The sequence below is a fragment of the Argiope bruennichi genome, chromosome 2 (genome assembly GCF_947563725.1).
Source record: "Argiope bruennichi chromosome 2, qqArgBrue1.1, whole genome shotgun sequence".
NCBI lineage: Eukaryota > Metazoa > Arthropoda > Arachnida > Araneae > Araneidae > Argiope > Argiope bruennichi.
In genome coordinates this window covers 19,624,860-19,647,877 of record NC_079152.1, presented here as the reverse complement: position 1 = coordinate 19,647,877, position 23,018 = coordinate 19,624,860, and the positions used below count along the sequence as shown (strand labels likewise).

Below are 23,018 nucleotides of genomic sequence, written 5' to 3'. Positions count from 1 at the left end.
AATATTATAACTATATAACATCATAATTATTATTTCATTTTTGCTGAACTAAATTTCGGTAATACTTTAAAATGATAAATTTTCATATTATTTTATATTATTGCCAAGACAATTTGCCCACGTTAATCTAATTTAGAGTCCACCATTTCATTTTCATTTTAGTTCAAACAAATTGAAATAATTTTTAATTTATTTAAACATAAGGAAATTCATTTCTGAAACACATTGCACATATTTATTTATTAGTATCGAAATGAGAAAAATATTTTAAAGTTGAATACTTATATAGATACAAATAACTACATGAAAAATCAAGTTATTTTCATAGTAAATATAACAGGAGATAATAAACCCTGAAAAATGATGGAAACCTACTTTTTCATCGATTTTTGCACTCGAATTTCTAAGGATTGCGCATAAGACGCAATAATATATAATTCTTAGCTTTTTGAATATACTCATTACAGGGAAAACCATAAAAAAATATTTTTTGAGCCAGAAATTGGACATCAAGACATAACTTTATACCCTCACTCCTTTGAACAATATTCTTTTATATTTGTTGATACTAGATCATTTTTTCACATATTCCCTCAAACATACGCAACTTTCAAGGGCCTTAATTTCTGTAATCTAAATTAATTGCCTGATTAATCTAAATAGCCATGATTTAAATCTAAATCGTATTTGTCATTATCATTAAATAATATCTAATTAATTTATGCTTGAATTAAAACTTTCCGATATCCATATAGTTTAGAAGAAATTATCAGTTATATTGTCTACTTTTATAATATACCTATGTTATGTCAATGTAAATATTCAAATCAAAACAAAAAACATTGTACGAAAAACATAATTCATCGGATTTTTCAGTTCATATCAGCTCAAATTAAATATCAATCCAATAATAAGTGTTCAACATTCCGATAATCTGTGCACATTTAATCACAGCATCTGAAAACACGCTCTTTACACTATCAGAAGATGAGAGCAAATAGAAAATAGATAATCAGACCGCAGCTTAAAACGAAAATTCCTTGAATGGAAGTAACCATCATGTAGCGCCTGTGGAAAAGAAGAGAAGATCAGTTACTCGAAATGTGAAAAAGTGCATCACCTTTCTAAATATCAAGAAATATTTTCTCACATATTTGTGGAAAAATGGTAAATGTATAATTATAAGTAAAAAACATAAAAAATCCTTAAAATGTCGTAATAAATAAGAAATTTGTTTCTTAAACGATTCTTTTAGATCAGATAAGTATGTGATTTTCTTTCATTTGAGACACTTAAATGTTCTCAAATGGAAAACCTGCCTAAATAAAATGCAATAAACTCCAAATGTTTAAAAAAAATAAATAGACTTACCATTGAATAATTTTTTGTCTTTCCGATGGAGATCTTTTATCTATTTTCAAATCGTAAAATGGACATACTTCTGGAGTTTTTTTTGCGATATCTCGTAAAGTTTCATCTTTGAAATCTAAGCTCAAATCCTGAAAGTTAATTTGGCGTGAGAAAAAAAATGTGGCATCACAGTACAGAGTTAAAATATAGTGCTATTATAGGTTATATGATTTGCATATAGTTCTCCCGTGATTGTGATGTCGCTTTCTTTTAGTACGTTTTGTCATAATATATTATAAATAAGAACTAGGAGTACCCGCACATCGTTGCTGATGGCATAACAACAAAGAGGAAAAATTAGCTTGCAACTTAAGTCTAGCCTCCACCCGATATGATATGGGCATGTCACATAGCATCAAACAAACATAAAAATATATTTAGAAATCATCAAAAATAACTAAAAAACAATTTTATAGCATATATTCTGAAATATTTAGACTGTTAAAAAGGTAAAAATATGATACAATGGATGAAACAATTTACTATAATCTGATAATAGAAAAACTGTCTTAAAATTTAAAAATATACAAATAAGTTATTGTACCCTCTGTTCCACACTTGTTTATCAACTCTGTGTAATCTGATATGAAAATAAAATTCAGCTTGGTTCGTAATGTTTCTTTGTAAACTATATTTTCTGGGCTATCACTTCGCTTTTTATGAGATTAATTCTGTCTCTTTCATTCAATTTCAGTGCGATTTAAAGAAGGACGGTTACTTCCCTGAACAGAAAACTCTGCTTCCCTAAGTGCCGATATTCTTTCTCTGATATTATCTATCTAAAAATTGCTTTTCTCTACATTATACATTAATAAGCGATGCGTTTTGGCATTTAATGTGCTCCGGCCAAAGTTGAATTTCCTTTTTGGGGTGCATAAGAAATTTTGAATCACTGTTTAAAATCAGACATAAACAAAGAAATTTATCTCATACGCATACCACAGCTCTTGCTATTTGTGCATGCGCAGTTTGAGGTTTTCGCACATGTGCGGGTAAATGCAAACGACAGATACTGCTGTTTTACGCATGCTCAAATCCTAGAAGGAAAATAATTAAAATCGCAATTATAAAACTCCTTTTTTTATTTTGATATGACTTCAATGTACTGCCATTTTCTCCAATAACTGCCCTACAAAATAATATAAATATCTCCAATATCAGTTAAGTATTTCTAGAGTTTTTCGCTTTCAAACTATTTTATACTATGTATAATCGTTCTAAAAATTCTTAAAAGGAGTTTAATTCACTCACTTTTCTGTCTTCAGGATGAATCAATTTGTCAAGACGTTCCAGGTTATTCCTTTCAAACTCGAAATCATTAAAAACGAAGAAATCATATGATGCCATAATGTTATCAAAGAAACGGTAAAGGGAATACAATCTAAAAAAACATATCAATGATCAATAAAGAAAATAATTTACTGAATAATTAATTGATTATATATAAGGAAAATAATTTACCAAAACTCTATAATATGAAACCAGTAAATAAAATATTACTCGCATTGCATGATTTTTATGTAACTATGACATTAAGTAATCAATATATGAAAAAAATGTCAAATATAGACATATTAGTTCCTTTCCATATTCTAAGATCATCTTATTATGTATCATTACATTATGTTATTTTTGAAAATTGATTCGCTATACATAAGACAAATCTTAAATTTTGTTACTAAATAACTTAAAAGTTCTTTATTTCATAATTACATGTCACTTCTATTTATAATGTTACATTGTAAAGTAAAATGAATCATGTAAATATAAATAACAATTAAAGTAATTCATAGAGATGGATGACAATTTATACTGACTACTCAATTGATATACAAGTTAATTTTGATCAAATTTTCTAAGCTAAACATTAAAGTAGCTTTTATAGCGCTATATATATATATATATATATATATATATATATATATGTGTGTAATGATATTTTATACTTTAATTTCAACTTAATTAATTTCCAAGATTTTATCTAAATTTAGCCCATAGTAACTTCATTCTAAAATATTCCCTTATTTCGTGATCCAATTCCACTTTCTCTACTTAATTAATTCAAGAGAAGCTTCATAAAATTGCTTAATCAGCTAAACGCCGATACTTCCACACGCTCGGCGTGAAGGGGTAAAAATGTCCAGTAAGCACATTCTTTCTTAAAAGATCCCTGTGTTTCCCTTACATGTGATTGATATGTGTCAGAAATCCCTATCAGACTCTTAATAATATATTAGCACTGTGAAGAAATATTTTCCCTATCAAAATCTAAGGTTATATAAGGCAAGGGATCATTTATTTCGGCCCTTCTTCCTCACTTCAGCTTTTGTACTGCGCTGTGGTGGACGTCTTCTCCGCGCTTCTGCTTGTAAATAATTATGCTTTCCCGATGGATTAAAAAGAATTTAAAAAGATAAAAAGTTTCTTCACTGTCTTCAAACTGCATTATGCTTCACAACAAATAATGTCTCTCTCTCTCTCTCTCTCTCTCTCTCACACACACACACACACACACACACACACACACACACACACACACACACACACACACACACACATATATATATATATATTCGAATCGTTTCGAAATCGCAACTAAAAATTATTTCCTATTCAAACTGAAACCAAAAAAAGGAACAGGAAAAAAATTCATAGTATTTAGAGAGCTCAACTGCAACTACTTCTAAAACACAGATGAATTGATACAAAAGTATTCAAATCAGGTTAATAGGATAATCAAAAAAATCAAATAAAATTAAACCAAATAAAAAAATATAAAAAAGAATCCGGCCTGAAGACTTTTTCAAGGGTCACCCTCAGGCAGGGATTAAAAGAAAGGGATTTTTTCTGTGAAGGAAATGCAGACAAAAGTCTAATAATGATTCCTCGTGACCCGAAAATCCCCTGAAATTAGGCCCAAGAGATATACCATTTTAACAGAAAAGAAAATACAAAACAACAAATTAGAAGAAAAGAACCACTACTAAGTAAAAATACAATAACAATAAAAACAAAAATACCATAAAATAACACTAAAAAGCAAAAACGAAAAGACAAGCACATACCATCAGCAGTCAAGGAAATTTTAAGCTATCGATTGTAATTAAAGTTTTTTAAAAACACAAAGCTAACGGTAATTTAGGTAAAAAATTGTAGGCTCCCAGCGCCATCTATTGAGGGATCTAATATGAAAGGAAAGTTCTATTTTTATTTAAACCAAAGGATTAATCCCAAACCATACCTTGTTTAATTAAAAAATTGACATTACAGTAATTCCTAGGAAATTCATTTTTAATCAAATTTTTAATGAGGTTGTTTGATGCTTCAATAAAGGAATTTTTATTATTGCAAACCCTTTTGATCCTGTTAACTTGTGAGTAAATAAGATTTTTGAAAATTTTAGAGTTTAGATTGGAATGGTAGTTACATAGTTTTGTTATTTTAAAGTTGAACTCATCCCTTTTATCGTATATACCAACTATTGTTTTATCATTAGCAATTTCGATTTTTAAATCCAGAAAGGTAGTCTCAAGTTGATTTTTATTTGTTTCTGTTAGAATTAAATCTTTTGGATAGCAATTAGTAACAATATTAGTATCGTCGAAGTTAATCAAAAGTAGGTCATCAATATATCACCACCCGTTTATTAAATTATATTTAATTATTTTTTTCTCATATTAATGTTGGAAAATATTAGCTAAAGCACTTGAGAAAGCTGTTCCCATTGGAATGTCCTTAACTTGTTTATAAAAATTAATACCATTAAAAACGTAATTTTCAGTAATATTAAAATTACATAACTCAAGCCAGTTATTTTTATTAATGATATTTTCCTTTAAATATTCATCATATATAAAAGTGCAGACCTTTATTAATTTTTCATGAAGTAGATTAGTGTATAAATTTTCGAAATCAAAAGTATTTATTAATGTTGTTTGTTATCTTTAAGAAAATCCAGTACTTCTTTGTTACTAGAAATAATAAAGTTGTCTTCATCTTTTATTTTGTCCAGGACAATTTTTAAGTATTTTAAGAATTGTTTACCCGTATAGTAATTATAACTGCCAGTGCTGCAGGTCACAAATCTGAATTGTAATGGATTTTTATGAAATTTAACTGTTGTGAATAAATAAGGATAATTAAAAGAGCAAGTCTTAGTTTTTTTTTTTTTTTTTTTTTTTTTTTTTGCGAAAGCTAGCATTCTTTTATCTAATTCCTTTTTCCCGGTGTTCTTTAAGTTGCGTTAGAGTTATATTCATTAATTAAAATCTCTTTATAATAATATTTACAAATTAAACAGAAATTATTTGCTGATTTATCTATTACTGTAATAACAAATTTTTCTTTTAAGTTTTTTATTTCGTTTTTCAATGTTTTTCTAAAATAAATCCCACGTTCTTTAGATCTGTCAAAATCATTATTCATTTTTATTTTAATTTCCTTTAAAATTCTCACTTTTCATTCTCCGAAACATTCCGCAGGCCAATGGTATTTTCTAGATAATTTAGCAATAAAAACATCCAAATCATTACCAATAGAAATCAAAATTTTGTTATGGTTTATTTTTTCTCTTAATCTAAATTTTGTTCCTCTCCCCATCAAATCTCTTAAAGAGTTGGATTCAATAATTTTTAAATTACCTGTAATAATATGACCTTTATCAACATCTATAAAATCTTTATAGTTTTCTTTGTTACAGTAACAATCTGTTTTATTTATTTTATCTAAATTTTTGCTATAGTAATTATAATTACAAATTTTTTTCTTTAAAGTTGAAGTGTAACTAAACGCTATTGAAACAGTTGTTTTATCTGATAGAGGAAAAAATATATTAATATTATGTATAATTTTTTGGTAATTTAAATATTCGAAGTAAATATCCAAGAATTTAATCACACAGAATTGTAAACATTATTTTTATTATTAAAAAGTAAATCGTTTTTTCCAATGTTAAGCTTACATTTAATAAGATCTAGAATAATACATTTTGTGTACGAATTTTTAAACTCTAATTCCCCGAATTTATTATTTAAAAACCATTTAATTTTATTATTTCTAAGACCAAACATGTATTTCCTAATTTTGTGAATGCTTTCACTATTGTGTTCCAGATTGCAGTAATTTTGAAATTCCTCAAATATAATTTGAAAATTGCCCCCTTTTCCTTTACCTCTTTTAAATCTTTTAGAATAATTATCCTTATTTAGAAAATTTTTAAATATGTTAAATTTGTTATAAATGCAATTATTGTTTAAATCTGCATAACTTTCCCCATTTAATTTACTATTGAGACCATAAGGAAATAGTTTTCAGGTTGCAAATATAAATGCTTTCCAGATCTAATCTTTTGCTTAATTCGTTAATATTGTCTTCTAAAATGTAGATATTAATATTGTTAAAGGTATGGTTTTGAAAATGCTCCAGTTCGAAGTCAGTGGTCCTATTTTTTATGAAGTTTTTGTTATATATATATATATAAATAATATATATATATATGTAACATTATTTTGATTGAAGCAGAGTGCAAGTTTGAAGACATAGATGAGACGTTGTATTTTTAATTCTCTTTAATATCCATCTCGGGAAAGCAATTTATTTACAAGCAGACGCAGCGGGGCACAAAAGCCGAAGTAAGAAGGAAGCGCGAAACAAATGATCACTAGTCTTACATAACATAGGATTTCTGGCCACGGGCCAATGGAATACATATGCCGATCTCTGTCAAGGGCAACTAAAGTATCACTTTCATTTGATACGTAGTACTGATGGTGCATTATTTTTTCAAAGGGATTAATTAAACCGAAAGTGGAATTGGATCACGAAATAAGAGAATATTTTGGAATGTAGTTATTATGGGCTAAATTAAGATAAAATTTTGAAAATTAATTAAATTGAAATTAGAATTAAAATATCATTACATATATATTGCAGGGAAAAGAAACCGATGCTTTTACGATTTCTCTAATAAATTCTATATTTTATATTGTCAAAGTAAGAATAATTCTAGAATCTCAGATGTCTCAAGAGCCTTGAGATTAATACTATCTCTAAATATACAAAAGCAAAAATATGCAGCGATATTTGAAATTATACATCAAAATGATAAATTATCAAAACACGAAAAAAAGAGAAAAATTTGCAAAAATGAAATTCTGTATTGGATTTTAGCGAAACTTATAGTATTTTGCGCCCTTTTTAGTTTCGTCTAATAACCAGAAAAGCAGTCACAATAGCAACGAATTAATAATGACATAGGAAAAACGAAATTCATGGGAATAAAATAACAGATACATCTAAGTATTTGTACAGTCATTAAGATTCATTAATTAAATTCATTAAATAACTTTAATTATATCCATCATCAATTCAAAGAAAAATAACATAATATAGAATACATCTTTTTTAATAATTCTGATAAATGATCTAATTCTAATAAGAAAAGAAAATCATATAAAATAATTTAGAAAAAATTTCAGAACAAATAAAGAATTGAAAAAAATGGAATAAATAGAATCACATTAAAAAAAATATGAATCAAAGAATAAATAGAGTTCTGGTAAAGGAAGTGATCTTACAGATATAGATAGCAATAGCAAATGCACAATGAATTAATGTAGCACAGAAAATTTCGCATGTACAGGAATTTCGCAGGAAATTTTGCATGTTCTAGAACGAAATGAGTCCATTTTCATTTAAATTGTTTTAAAATTTTTATAAATTTGTTCGAATGTTTCAGCTAGAGGGTGTTTCAAAATTAATGCAAGATTTGAATTTGCCACCCTTCATGTAGTAAAATATTAGCAACTCTAAAACAATTCAATTAACTCTAAAATAATTTAAAATAATTCATTTGACGGTTGAAAGTTTAGGGTTAGTAAAAAGGGAGCGCTACACATTACAACAACGATTTTTTATAAAATTTGTATTAAATAAAAAAAAACTTTTTTTATTTAATACAGTTTTTTTTTCTTTAAAGTGTTATATTTTTATTGAATCGTAAAGTACACAGGATAGGCCTATGTATGGAATAATACATAGGGTAAATGGCCCCACGGATTTGCTGGCACATATGCACTCTTTTGTTCACGTTCATTTTGCAAAAATGTAACTGAATTTCATTGATGCAGCGTTGAATTTCCTCCTTCAAAGAACGCTTGTTTGTGGGCTTGTTGCATAGATCTTTGACTTCAAATAACCCCATGAAAAGAAATCCAATAATGTTAAATCCAGCGATCTAGGGGGCCGATTTTCAAATTTTTGAACTGTAATCTCCAGTCTTTCATTAGTTTTAAAACATTGTTCAACATTGAAAACATGTTGTTCTATTATGTAACGTTCCATCTTTACTAACCCTATACTATCAGCTGTCAAATGATTTTTTAATAAGAATGCCAACACTACTGAACGAATGATGGCAAATTCAAACATTGCGTAAATTTTAAGACACCCTTTATTACAGAGGTAATGCTTCTTGTTGTACAATATAATTCATTAGCATGCGATACAATATTATATTTATTTTAATATTCAAGAATCTTATAAAATATTGTAAATATTGTTTAGTGTCATGCAATATTGTACAATATATGTACGTTATTAGGGTAAGAACGGAAAAATGAAAGAATGTAATACTAAAATAATATTTTCTTTCAAGAAAAACTTACTTGGGTTTACCTCCGAAAAGTTTTAGCATTCCATCCAAAACAATTGCTGGTATATAATGATGGTAGATTGCAATCATACTGTACATATATCTAGACGGCTCAAGGATACAAGTGGTCAGTTTCGAAAATGATTGTGGAACAGGTCTCTTTAGAGCCACCTCAACCAAAGTCTCCACGTATTCCGAGAGCTTGATATGAAAGTTGTCAGTAGCCGTGACGTTAATTATCAATGGAGTCGAGCATCTAAATGATAAAATGCATGATAACCATCTTGTAAGAGAACAACGTAAGACAAGTAACAAAATTTGAATTAATTTTCAAATTTTTATCTTAATTTTGCTCATATTAACACTTCATTCTAGGATGGTCTCTTATTTCCTGATTCAATTCCCGCTTTATATTTAATTAATTATAAACGCGCTGTATAATAGTTCTCCCTTCAACATTTTAGATAACATTTAGATTAGTTCTCCCTTCAACATTAAAGATACCTAAATGTTTCTAAATCGACACGTGTCAAAGAAAAATCACAATTTTCTGTCTGAAATTTCTGTCTCTTCTGCACTTGTATCGCGATGTAAATGGACATCAGTTTCATCATTGCTTCTTGTACATAATACCATAATACATCTCCCTCTTATATATATATATATATATATATATATATATATATATATAAACGAGAGAAACGAAGAGAGAGAAAACCCTTGAAGATTTAAAAATGTTATTCCATCACGGGAGGCATAATTCATGTACAAGCAAAAAGCGACGCGATACGACAATATACAGCACGGCACAACAGTTGGTTTTATAATATGAGATTCTGATAGGGAATTATAGGTATCTTTTAAAAAAATTTGCATAGCTGACAAATTTTTATCTCTTCACTCGGAGCATATAAAAGTGTTTATTAAAGCAGTTTCACAGAGGTCGGGTTGCATTAATTAGATACAAAAGGCAGATTTGTATCAGGAAATAAGAGAACATTTTAGAATTAAATAAATATTGATTAAATCAAGATGTAAAGTCGGAAATTAATTTAATTGAATTTAGTTTAGTTAACGTCCCGTTGTAAAGCAACACTAGGGCTATTTTAGGTCGGACCTAGTAATTTTGAACCACGGTCAGACGACGAGGACGACACCTGAGCTGGCACCCCCCTCTCCACGCCACACCACACCAGCGGGAGGACGTTTGGCATGACGGATTTAACGTGCAACAGACTCCCTTACACGACGGTTCTTCGGTGGAATCGGGTCTCGAACCTGAAACCCTACGGCTCACAAGCTGAGATCCTAATATATATATATTCTACGGATATATATATATTAGGTTCTGTTCCGTATATATATATATATATATATATATATATATATATATATATATATATATATATATATATATATATATTGTTACGAATCTGTGATGCGGCTTCCCAGCATAGTGGGTTCCATAGGAGGTGCCAGAGCTTGGCGACAAACTTGGAGACCATTTGGAGACATGGCGACGAATTTGGCGTCTTTGGCGCCAAAATAGATTAGACCCGAAACATCGAGAATTTTCCCGATCCGTCCATTAGGAACCGAGATACGCCTCGAACGTCCCTGATTGGCTGAGAGACTTCTAGCCCCGCCTCCTGAAACCTATAAAAGGAGCTGCTGCTGCCGGGGAGTCGTGGTGAATTGAGTCGTAGTCGGAAGCGACAGAGAAGTAGTCGTGGACCAGTGGAGTCGAAGAGTAGTCGGGATCGACGATAAAGAACTGGCCTTCCAGGGATAAGCGGAGCAGCGACGGAGTGAAACTAGTGCTGAACTAAGCTGTGCGCTACTGTCTGCAGTAGAGACTTGTTGTATGCTGCACTCTCGGCTGAAGATAATCGTCTGTTGTGCTGTATATAGTTGCCGTCTTTGTGCTGTCCTGCGTGTCTTCGTGTAAATAAACGTCATTGTTTTATTTTCTACTACCGCCTGCTGATTGAGCGTTCTCCACACCATATAACTCCCACTATCCAAGCGAACCTGGAAATTTCTTAACAATATATATTCTGTAGAAGTTCAATCCTTCTGTTCGGTAGAAGTTTCAATCCCAGCATCTTTAAAATGCAAGAAGGGAATATCTATGAAAGCAATGTTCGTGTAGTAATTATTTCTAAGATGGGGACTATCTGAGTCCATATTTCACTTGATCCCTGAAATATGCATTTTCAATTTAATTTATACAATTCTGTTTGGTAAATAGTTTTTCGTAAAAATAGGACTTACAATTTATAAAAATTATGTTAGTAAATTGTGTCGATATATTAATACTATATAATCCATAATCAGATATAGATGAATAAAAACAATCATGAATTTTTAGAGCTATTTTACTATTAATCAATTTTTTTCTCAAATAACTGTTAAACACGCATTCATACGACATAAAAGAAACTGTCAAAAATCCAAGTGAGTGGATTATCAAGTTTTTATAAATGTTCTGGCCTTACTCTTTTTAATTTTTATTTTAAATTTTTTTTATTACATTTGAATGTATGGTTTTCTCTCAGTTTTGTTGGCCGATTGACTTTAAATAGGTTTCTATTAATTTTTATAAGCATTTTTTTTATTTTGTTATATTTTTAGGGAACACAAAATTATTGATCATTTGTTCAATTTAAGTTGGAAAGGTTTTTATTTAGGTTTTCCATCCAACGTCATAGTTTCCAACAATTAGTGAATATCTTTTTTCACAGGGGTGCAGCTAAAAAATGATTCTTAAATTTGTAGTACCTCTTTTTCCATTTGAGTAGAGAGCGCCCCCTTGTGGCGTTTTACAGAAGACAAGAAGTTCAACGGCAGACCTGCATCCTGAGGTCGACTTTTTTCCTATGCGCAACCCTTGCGCTAAAGCCGAATGCTTTCGGCTGGAAACCATGGAATCCCTCCACCATACTGTTCTTTAACCTAATTTTCTATGTGTGTCTGTTGTAATAAGTGTTTGTAAATTTTGTAGTGTAGCTTTGTTTGTGGACATTAAATTAGTGTATTTAAAACCAGGCAGTTCCTTAGAAAATCACAACACACCTACTATAAATTGTACTATCAATCGACATATCTCCGGAAAAACCAAAATAAATACCCAAATGTATATCATATTATATATTGTTACATTTCTAATGTTAGTATATTTTTAGGAGTAACAAAATTAAATGTTTCGTTTTTTATGATGTTCTGCGCAGTGACAATTAAATAAAATATTATTTTTTTTTAAATAAGCGATAATTGTTACATATTTTGAAAATTTGTATAATCCAATATAAATATTCAAAAATTTGAGGCATGAATAAATAATGAAATATCTAAATTATAAAATGAGGATAGCAAAATTCGATTGATAGCAATCTTACAAACAAGGTTAAAACAATAACAGAAAGGTTATATAAATAATATTTAACTAGTATTCACATAAAGTCAATATATTGTGTAAGGTATATGTTAATGCCACATTATAGCTCATACATAAGTTGTCTGATAATGCATACTTCCACCAGGATTAAAATATAAGCTAAAATTTAGTCACAATCGAGATGTATTTATATTAATAAAATTTTATAGCAGGAGGAATCTCATGTTGTATTCGCAGTATTAATTTATGGTTGCCGTTGCTTCATACTTAACACGTTTTTCTATACTAGATGTAGTGAAGCAAGATGTTAGATGGCATGTTCATTTACGATATCCAAATAACTATGATGGCATCGCACCATGGCACCATCATACGACATCATAAAATGTTAATTAGAAACAAATACACTGAAGAGCCAGAAAAATACACCAATCTAATATCGTGTTCGTCAACACGAGCAAGCAGAAGTGCCTCAACACGGCGTGGTATGGATTCAACTAAGTTGGAAGATATTGTAGAGATGGTTCACACCAAGATTCCTGCAGGACAATCCAGAACGCCATGGGAGTGCGAAGTGGTGCAGATCTCCTAATGAGAGCAAGTTGCCAAGCATTCTAGTTATGCTCGAAATTGTTCATATCTGGGGAATTAGGTGGCCAAGAGAGGGAACGAAATTTAGAAAAGTGATCCTCGAGCCACTAGATAGTTACTGTAGACACCGGTGGGATGATGCATTATCTTATTGGAATTGTTCACGTCCGTCGGAATGCATATAGGACATAAATCGATGCAGTTGACCAGAAAAGATATTAACGTACCACTGACCTGTCATGGTCGTGTGTACACGTATCAACCATCCCATTTCATACCAACTGCAGACCCCCTTACCATCATACAGCCTCCACCAGCTTGAACAATTCCCTGTAGGCATGAGGAATCAATGGATTCATGGAGTGTTCCCCGCATCCATATATGGTCATCCACCTGATAGAATTGGAAACATGACTCGTCAGACCCAGTCATTAAAAGTCCAATGAAGGTGTTGGCGAGCTCTGGCGAGGCTCAGAATTTTGTGCCACTGAATCAACAACGCTTCACGAATTGGTCTGCTGCTGCGAAATCCCATCTCAATTAGGGTACGTTGCACAATACGTACACTGACACTTGTTGACCAAATCCGCAGCAATTTTAGGAAGTGTTAAACGTCTATCTCGTGTAACGAATCTTTTCAGCCGTCGGTGATCCCGTTCTATCAGGATCTTTTCCCGGCGTCACCGCTGCCGGAGATTTGAAGCTTCAAGCGGAAACATGATATTTGGGGTACGTCCTTGAAGTGGCCGTGCGCGAAAATCCAAATTTCATCGATTCTTTGGAAATGCTGTGCACTATCTCTCATGCGGCGACGATTAGACCCTGTTGAAAATCACATAAATCTTGATAACCTGCCATTGTGACAGCAAGAACCGATATAATAGCCACCTCAGGCACCTGTTGTCTTATATATTTATTATCGGCCGAATCGCGTTACGCTGATTGATTGCATATCTCCATTTTTTGCATAAGAGCGGCTGTATCAGTTTTTCTGGCCCTATAGTGTTAGTGGAATTTAAAAAGTAAAATGAATTTTAATAAAAAGTAGAGTAAACGGAAGTAGAATTAGTGTATTACCTTTTTAATCCTACACAGCATGCTGCTAGAATATGAGTATTCCCAACGATGTCTACTGGTACCAAATTTAGTTTGCAGTTCGGATCCGCATGGACAACTTTAACGAATCCTTTTCCTACCTTTAGAAGATATTTAATTAAAAACTTATCACGTTTCGCATAAAAAAACGCTTTACATTGTTTTAAAGGCAGACTATAACTATCATACATTAATTCAGAAAAATTAAAAAATGACAAAAAAATTATAAAATAATCTCTATTAAAAAGTAATAATTTCATTCATGTTGAGTTTTAAAAAAAAGAAAAAAAAACCTCTCTATGAACAGATAATTGACGATACTATCTAATTATTGATCGAATTATTATATTGATGACTCGAAAATTTAAGGGCTATTAGAGGAAATGCTAGAAAAACGGAAAAAGGCAGAATCGCATTGGAATAAAACTGCTTCGATAAAATTCCTTTAACTGGTTTATTTTAGGAATATGGCCGGGATACCCTGGTTGGTGGGGCGTTGGACTCGCATTCTCCGTGTGTGTGGTGGCTGGCGCACGTGGTCTGAAAGTCCTCCATGTCTAGAGTAATACTACTGGGGGTACTGGATCAGGGGTAACCGTTCTCTGATTCAGGTCTAAATTACGATCTGTGGATGAGTGAATGAAATGCATGAATGAAGTTCACCCCGTAAAAAGGGTTGTGACGCGTCAGTAGCTAAGTCTTACTATTGGCCCTAGTTGGCGCGACTGGAAAAAAACATGAGACGCTTACTTGACTTAAATCGCTAATAGATAACTGTCAGTGGTGCTTGTGAAGTGCCATAAATCACAACACTTTATGTTTTACATTTGGAAAACAGATGCTTGCATCTAATTAAAATAAGTGTGCGAAAATGTAAATCATTCAGAGTTTTAATTATCATTCCCTTTAGAGACTGAAAATGGAATATTTGCCATTATGAATTGTTTCGCATGTTAGGTTGCACATTTTTTGTCCAAGTGTTGAATGTGGTATTTTGCCATCCTAAGGTATATCCTTATCGGAATAGCAAAGATTTAGGAAACCAAATTAAATAAATTTAGTTTATCTTGTCATGAATTTAAGATTTTGTTACTTATTTAAAATACCTAAATGCGCATAAATATATACTTAAAGAACATTTAGATATTGGATTCTTCATTGATTGGATGTCAAAAAAAAAAAAAGAAAGAAAGAAAGAAAGAAACAATGTGAAATTTTTTTAAAGGGTCTATCATTACCTACAACTTTGCTATGAATCAATGAAATCTGAAAATAATTACATTTAGCAAGCGTAGTGAAATTGTCAGATCAATGATAATGTTAAATAAAGCATTTCCCTCTGTTATTGGTATGACATCTTTACGTCTTCGAGATGGAATAGCCTGATGGGCAGGGAGTTGGACTCGCATCCGTTGGGTATTGAATACGAATCCCGCCGGCAGAAGACTGTCCGTGTATAAGGTGGCTGGTGCCCGTATAAATCTGTCGTGGTCCCCCAGTCCTCCAAGTCGAGACAATAGCAATTAGAGTACTGGTTTAGAGGTGATCATTCTCTGATTCAGGTCTAAATTACGATTTGTGGATAAATGAATGAAAAAAATGTATGAATGAAGTCTGTCCCGTGAAAAAAGGGTTATGTCGCATGAGTAGCTAAGTCATGCTCCTAGATGGCGCTACTGAAACATGAGACACTAAAGTTCTCTGCTTAAAATCTCTGACTTTTTCTGCGGGTTTGTCTATGACAAGTACCATAAGAAACAACAACAACGTCTTCGAGAATGATCTAGAACTTTTACGTCCTGTGGGGCAAAACATGATTTGAATATTTTGTAGAAATCGCAGTCATAACAAAGAATATGTACAAAAGTTAAAACGTCTAAAAGTTTTTACACAGTTAGGATCAAAAAACCTTTGGTTTCATGTGGCTCATCTGGGATTTATGCGCAAGATGATGGTTACAATAGCTTGCGAGATGCAGTATTAGTATGCCTTTAGAATACAGGGTGTTCATTAATTATTGTCGGGGTTTCCGTACCTCATAACTTTCGAATAAAAAATATTTCGCAAAAACCGATTACGTATTCGTAAATTACAACTCAAAGAATTTTATTAATGATATTAAAGTGTAAAGCTTGCACAATTTGCACTTTGTAGGCATTCAGCTGAAGGCGATTATGTATTCGTAAATTACAACTCAAAGAACTTTATTAATAATATTAAAAAGATTAATGAATTTGCACATGGCTTCCCTTCGTGGCTCGTAACACATCGAGACGAAATTCGATTTCCTTCCAAGTGTTCTCCAGCATTTGTGGGGTAACATTTTGGATCGCAGTAACAATTCTGCGCTTCAGTTCATCAAGGGAGGGCAGAGGGGTCTTGTACACAATGTTCTTGACAAACCCCCATAGAAAGAAGTCCCGCAGTGTTATATCTGGTGATCTCGTATGCTTGTCGCGTTGATTTTCGTGGACTGCGAGTAAACGTTTCTTGGATGCGATCAACATTTTCCTGCGAAGTGCTCGGTCTTCCCGCTCCCTTTCGGTGTAGAACGCTACTAGTTTCCTGAAATTGTGTTAACCAGCGTCTGAAAGAATTATCCGAAGGAGGATCTTTCTTGTACGTGGTCCTGAAGCGACGTTGAGTAGTTATAACTGATTTAGTTTCGAAAGACCAAAAATATAAACATTGCTTTTTCTTGCACGGCCGCCATTTTTATTTATGAAGTCATAATTACCCAGACTGCAAATGTGCTAAGATCGCATTGTTGCCACGTAAAATTCTTTGAGTTGTAATTTACGAATACGTAATCGGTTTTGCGTAATATTTTTTATTCGAAAGTTATGAGGTACGGAAACCCCGACAATAATTATTGAACACCCTGTATTTAAAGTTAAGTTTTTTAAGGGATTATGAACTGAAGCTATTCGCTCTTCGCCTATGGAAATTTATACAGCTATTTTGTTGTTCTATTGTAAATTTGTGTTTCATTGCTTTGTATATTTTATTTGATTTATTCTGCTCTTCAAACTAATTTAATGATCATTATCAATGCATCTGTCTTCTGAGAGTCTGTGACCGCAAATTCTATTGTGAAATTCATTTGTTTCTCTGTACTCGATTTGTTTTAGAATGTTGCAAAATGAGAACTTTTAGAGTATATGTGAAGAGATTATGAGACGCGTTAGAATAGAACCTGGGACCTTTGGGTTAGCAGTCCAGTAACATTCCGATTTTGACAAAACAGCTGTTCGAGCAGAAGTGCTGTTACTGGCTTATATGCGATTCACCACAGTACTCTCCCTCCAGTGAGGCGAAGGGGAGACGAACGATATGGCATTCAGTGGTGATATATTTAGTAGCTGTTGTCTTAATGGGCCGATACCCTATTTTGAATCGCGCCAAGCGTTATGTCGAGCGTTTGTGGGTGTTAATGCGCCAAGTGTGTCTGGCGACTTTGGGGTTGCTGCGTCACGTGAGTCTGACGACTTTGCTGCGCCAAATGAGTCTGGCGACTTTAGTTGCGGGTAGATGGCGCCACAACAGCTGTATGAAGGTTCAGCGTCCGAGGTCACCATTTAGCGGTATCAATAGCTTGATCACGTCCGGGTCACCAATGAAGAGGTTATGAGACGCGTTAGGATAGAACCTGGGACCTTTGGGTTAGCAGTCCAATAACATTCCGATTTTGCCAAAACAGCTGTTCGAGCAGAAGCGCTGTTACTGGCTTATATGCGATTCACCACAGTACTCTCCCTCCAGTGAGGCGAAGGGGAGACGAACGATATGGCATTCAGTGGTGATATATTTAGTAGCTGTTGTCTTAATGGGCCGATACCCTATTTTGAATCGCGCCAAGCGTTATGTCGAGCGTTTGTGGGTGTTAATGCGCCAAGTGTGTCTGGCGACTTTGGGGTTGCTGCGTCACGTGAGTCTGACGACTTTGCTGCGCCAAATGAGTCTGGCGACTTTAGTTGCGGGTAGATGGCGCCACAACAGCTGTATGAAGGTTCAGCGTCCGAGGTCACCATTTAGCGGTATCAATAGCTTGATCACGTCCGGGTCACCAATGAAGAGGTTATGAGACGCGTTAGAATAGAACCTGGGACCTTTGGGTTAGCAGTCCAGTAACATTCCGATTTTGACAAAACAGCTGTTCGAGCAGAAGTGCTGTTACTGGCTTATATGCGATTCAACACAGTACTCTCCCTCCAGTGAGGCGAAGGGGAGACGAACGATATGGCATTCAGTGGTGATATATTTAGTAGCTGTTGTCTTAATGGGCCGATACCCTATTTTGAATCGCGCCAAGCGTTATGTCGAGCGTTTGTGGGTGTTAATGCGCCAAGTGTGTCTGGCGACTTTGGGGTTGCTGCGTCACGTGAGTCTGACGACTTTGCTGCGCCAAATGAGTCTGGCGACTTTAGTTGCGGGTAGATGGCGCCACAACAGCTGTATGAAGGTTCAGCGTCCGAGGTCACCATTTAGCGGTATCAATAGCTTGATCACGTCCGGGTCACCAATGAAGAGGTTATGAGACGCGTTAGGATAGAACCTGGGACCTTTGGGTTAGCAGTCCAATAACATTCCGATTTTGCCAAAACAGCTGTTCGAGCAGAACCGCTGTTACTGGCTTATATGCGATTCACCACATATGTATTAATCAAAAGAAGTATCAAAAGTATAATTAATTCAGTAAAATTAATTAAAAATGCAACTTATTGACAGATACAACTACCAAACCCATTAAAAAATTTCATTCTTCAGATAAAAAAACGAACATTAAAAATATGTTTATAATCTGAATTTAAATGCTTCATAAAATGACATAAGAGTGAATATATATCTTACTCCAATACAAAGTCTTTCTAAGCCAGTATTTCCTTCTTCATAGCCCTGAGAAAAGAGATGAAAATAAATTTTATTGTCTTTACATAATACATTTGAATAATATTTTTGCAAATATATTTTTTGTCCAACAGTCATAAGTTTCTAAGATTTAGTTTATTGAAATTTGAAATTCTCTTAAAACTATTAAATTTGTTATTTTAAAGTCATCTCTTCATAAAGTAATGAATTATTCTGACACACTTTTTGAAAGATTTCTTGTAAATATGGAACTGAACGAAGAATTCGTCTCTGATTGCTCACTTTTTCAATAAAAAGAATGTTACAGCAAAATTCTGGCCTCTGACTAATATAATGTCTTTACTTCTGTGAAATTCATGAAATTAAACAATTTTCCTCTTAATAATACCAGCTAAATAAAACCTAAAAAATAAAGAAATTCGCGCTGTCGCCTCTAAATGAGCAGACTGCTTTCATAAAGAAAATTTCTGATAAAATAGACTACAGTTTCTCATACTATAGCGATGTTATGCATGCTGTAATTATGTATTATATGCTATAGCTATAATTATGTATTATATGTTATAGCTATAATTATACATTATATGCTAAAACCATTTTATAACATCATCTTTTATGTGAAATCTTATAGCATGCATATCATTGCTATACATGCTATAAGTATATATTATATGCTATAACCTTGTTATAACATTATCTTTAATCTGCAATGTTTTAGCATGCATAGCATTTCTGTACATGATATAACTATACATTATATGTTATAGCCAAGCGATGTTTATATGTTATATGAATACACATTGCCTATAATATAACATTATCTTTTAGGTAACCGGTAGGAACATATGCTTTTAAATATAATATGATTATTTTTAAGATTAATAAGATCTGGATGTGCCGGGTTCGAATCCTGGTTCAGGAATAGTTATTCTTTACCCTGTGTTCCATGTGTGACAAAGTCCCCCTGGATAATAAAAGTTTTGATAAAAGAGGGTTTATCTTTATTCTAATTTTTTTCAGGACTAAAAATAGGCTTTCTAATACATGTTAACTAACTCAATAGATGGCGCTGAGGCTCTCCAATTGTTACTTAGATTGGCGAAGCACTTTACGGGGAGGGATATTACAGGCGCAGATATGGACGCAGGAGGCTTCAATGTAGTTAGGCGTGGTGCCTTTTTTGTAGAGTAGTCTGGAGTTTTATCTGCTACTGCTATGTTCTTTCCTTTTTGCTTTAATGATATTTTTGGTTTATGAATGATCTTTTGAAGTTTGTGTTGTGTTAGTGTAATTTCGCTTGGATTTGAAAGTTATAATTTATTGTTTTATTTATGAAACTAGTTTATTTCTAAGGCTTAAATTTCAGGGATATTTTGAGTCACGAGGGGTCAATATTTCTGGACGAAAGTCAGACACCTCACAGAAAAAATCTCTTGTTTGAATCCTTCCCTGACGGTGATCTTGAGAAAGTCTTTAGGCGTGATTCATCGTTTTCTTTTCTTTTTTTTTATTCTTTTTGCTTATATTAACTTAATATTTTTACTAATTTGGTTACACACACACACACACACACACACACACATATATATATATATATATATATATGTGTGTGTGTGTGTGTGTGTGTGTGTGTGTGTGTGTGTGTGTGTGTGTGTGTGTGTGTGTGTGTGTGTGTGTGTGTGTGTGTGTGTGTGTGTAATCAGATGGCAGTTTCGAAGACAATAAAGAAACTTTCGATTTCTTGACGTCGTTTTATTTCTTCTCGGGAGAAGTACGCATTATGTACAAGCGAAGAACACACACACAACACAGAACGACACAGAAAAAAATGAGGGAAAAGCTCTTCAATATTTTATCCATGATCTTATATAACATAAATTATTAATAGGGAAAATATTTCTCCATAGCGCTTATATACAATGAGATTTCGATCGAGATTTTCGCTACACGCGCCGACGAGGCAAGGGAAACACAGGGAATTTGTCACGTCAGTGGTATTTTGTCCCTTCACTCGGAGTGTGGGAACGTGAGGCTTTTTGCCAATTCAGCAATTTTACAAAGCTTCTTTTGAATTAATTAAGTAGAGAAAGTGGAATTATATATATATATATATATATATATATATATATATATATATATATTATTTAATTAATTTCCAAGGTTTTATCTTAATTTAGCCCATAGTAACTTCATTCTAAAATATTCTCTTATTTCGTGATCCAATTCCACTTTATCTATTTAATTAATTCCAGAGAGATTTGTAAAATTGCTGAATCGGCTAAAAGCCTAACTTTCCCACACTCCGAGTGAAGGGACAAAATACCTCTGACGAGACAAATTATTAAAATTAATAATATATATATATATATATATATATATATATATATATATATATAGAGAGAGAGAGAGAGAGAGACATAGATGGGACATTTTACATTTTTAAATTCATTTTAATCCATTGGAAAATCATAATTATTTACAAGCACAGATGCGGACAAGGCACGTCCGCCACATCGCGCACAGTGTGCCACAAAAGCAGAAGTGGGGAAGAAGGAAGAAATAAATTATATCTCGTCTTATAAAACCTGAGATTTTGATAGGGAAAATATTTCTTTACAGTGCTAATATATTATTAAGATTTCGATAGGGATTTTTGCTACAGGCGTCAACGAGATAAAGGAAACACAGGGATCTTTTAAAAAAGAATTTGTCTCGTCAGAGGTATTTTGTCCCTTCACTCGGAGTGTGGGAAAGTTAGGCTTTTAGCCGATTCAGCAATTTTACAAATCTCTCTGGAATTAATTAAATAGATAAAGTGGAATTGGATCACGAAATAAGAGAATATTTTAGAATGAAGTTACTATGGGCTAAATTAAGATAAAACCTTGGAAATTAATTAAATTGAAATTAATGTTAAAACATATACATATATATAAAGTTAAAATATATATATACCAGTATTTAAAATGCAACTTCTTATCAAATACTAGACCAAACCCTACAAAAGGGACACCGTCTGCCAGTCTGCCCATGCATATTTTTCTGCGCGTGCAAATATAGTAACTCCAAAGCGCAAAATTTTTTAAAAAAGGAAATTTTGTCAATGGACTTAACAACGGTTGTAAATTCTTATTAAAGTTTGAATTAAATTTGTCAAAATTTTGAATTTTTTTGAATTTGTGGTTTTTACATTCTCATGCATATAATCTCAATGCTTCAAAAATGCAATGACTTAGATAAATAAATTTAAGTAGTCACGTCCGGGTCACCAATGTTGCTATTGGCGATAAGTGAGGATCGAACTCGCAACCTTTGGGTTCGTAGCCGAGTAACAAGACCACTAGACAAGAGAAGTTTCTCATGTCTCGTAGCTGTTATCTGGCTTATAAAGCGTCACCACAAGATCATTTTATTAAACTTGTAGTTATGTGGTAAATTTTGATTCTATTTGGTCGAAAAAATGTTGTTTCTTTACGATAATTTCGTTTCTTAAGTGGGGGACTTTGGTGTGGATGGGGTTAACTATTTGGCCCAATGTCCAACATTTTACATGAGGAGGTGACACTTCTATCATGGAATATGTGAGAAAATGTTGGGAACACTATTCCTATAGATTTTCTTCAGTTATGCTAAATTTTTAGACCCTGTAAGAATGATGGATAAAAAATCCGTTTAAAAGAGTAAAATAGTTAATATTTCTACTTACAGGTAGTGGACTTTTGCAGATATTTATGATTATAGACGGACGGACGATTGCAACTGGTAAATCTGTCGCTGTATCCATAATCAAGTTCTCAGCAAGACACTTACTGAAGGTATATGCATTCGGCCAGGGTGGTTTACACTGTGCAACCAATTCCTCGAGTTTTTCGTTGTCGTTACTTCTAGTAAATAAATTACATACATATTAGTTCGAAAGAGATACCAACAATTGTAGCGACTGAAACCGAAATTATAAATTTAGAACGTAAATTTTACATCTTTCAAATGTGAAAAAAAGGGGAA

The 23,018-nt window shown here is 32.7% G+C and overlaps 1 protein-coding gene across 3 annotated transcripts in view; it reads right to left on the bottom strand.

The window, feature by feature from the left end:
• Positions 1 to 924: 924 nt before the first annotated feature.
• The window catches only part of LOC129959355 (fatty acyl-CoA reductase 1-like), a 52,212-nt gene continuing 30,118 nt past the window's right edge, over positions 925 to 23,018 (bottom strand). For 2 of the 3 annotated variants that reach the window (XM_056072174.1, XM_056072179.1), the window contains exons 7-13: positions 22,720 to 22,897; positions 18,996 to 19,040; positions 14,127 to 14,245; positions 9,075 to 9,317; positions 2,662 to 2,791; positions 1,372 to 1,499; positions 925 to 1,068 (exon numbers count right to left, since the gene is read on the bottom strand). In XM_056072174.1, coding sequence (XP_055928149.1) covers positions 981 to 1,068; positions 1,372 to 1,499; positions 2,662 to 2,791; positions 9,075 to 9,317; positions 14,127 to 14,245; positions 18,996 to 19,040; positions 22,720 to 22,897 — 931 coding nt within the window. In that variant the 3' untranslated portion in view covers positions 925 to 980. The remainder of the gene's footprint in view (positions 1,069 to 1,371; positions 1,500 to 2,661; positions 2,792 to 9,074; positions 9,318 to 14,126; positions 14,246 to 18,995; positions 19,041 to 22,719; positions 22,898 to 23,018) is intronic. The other variant, XM_056072183.1, reaches the window with a different exon arrangement.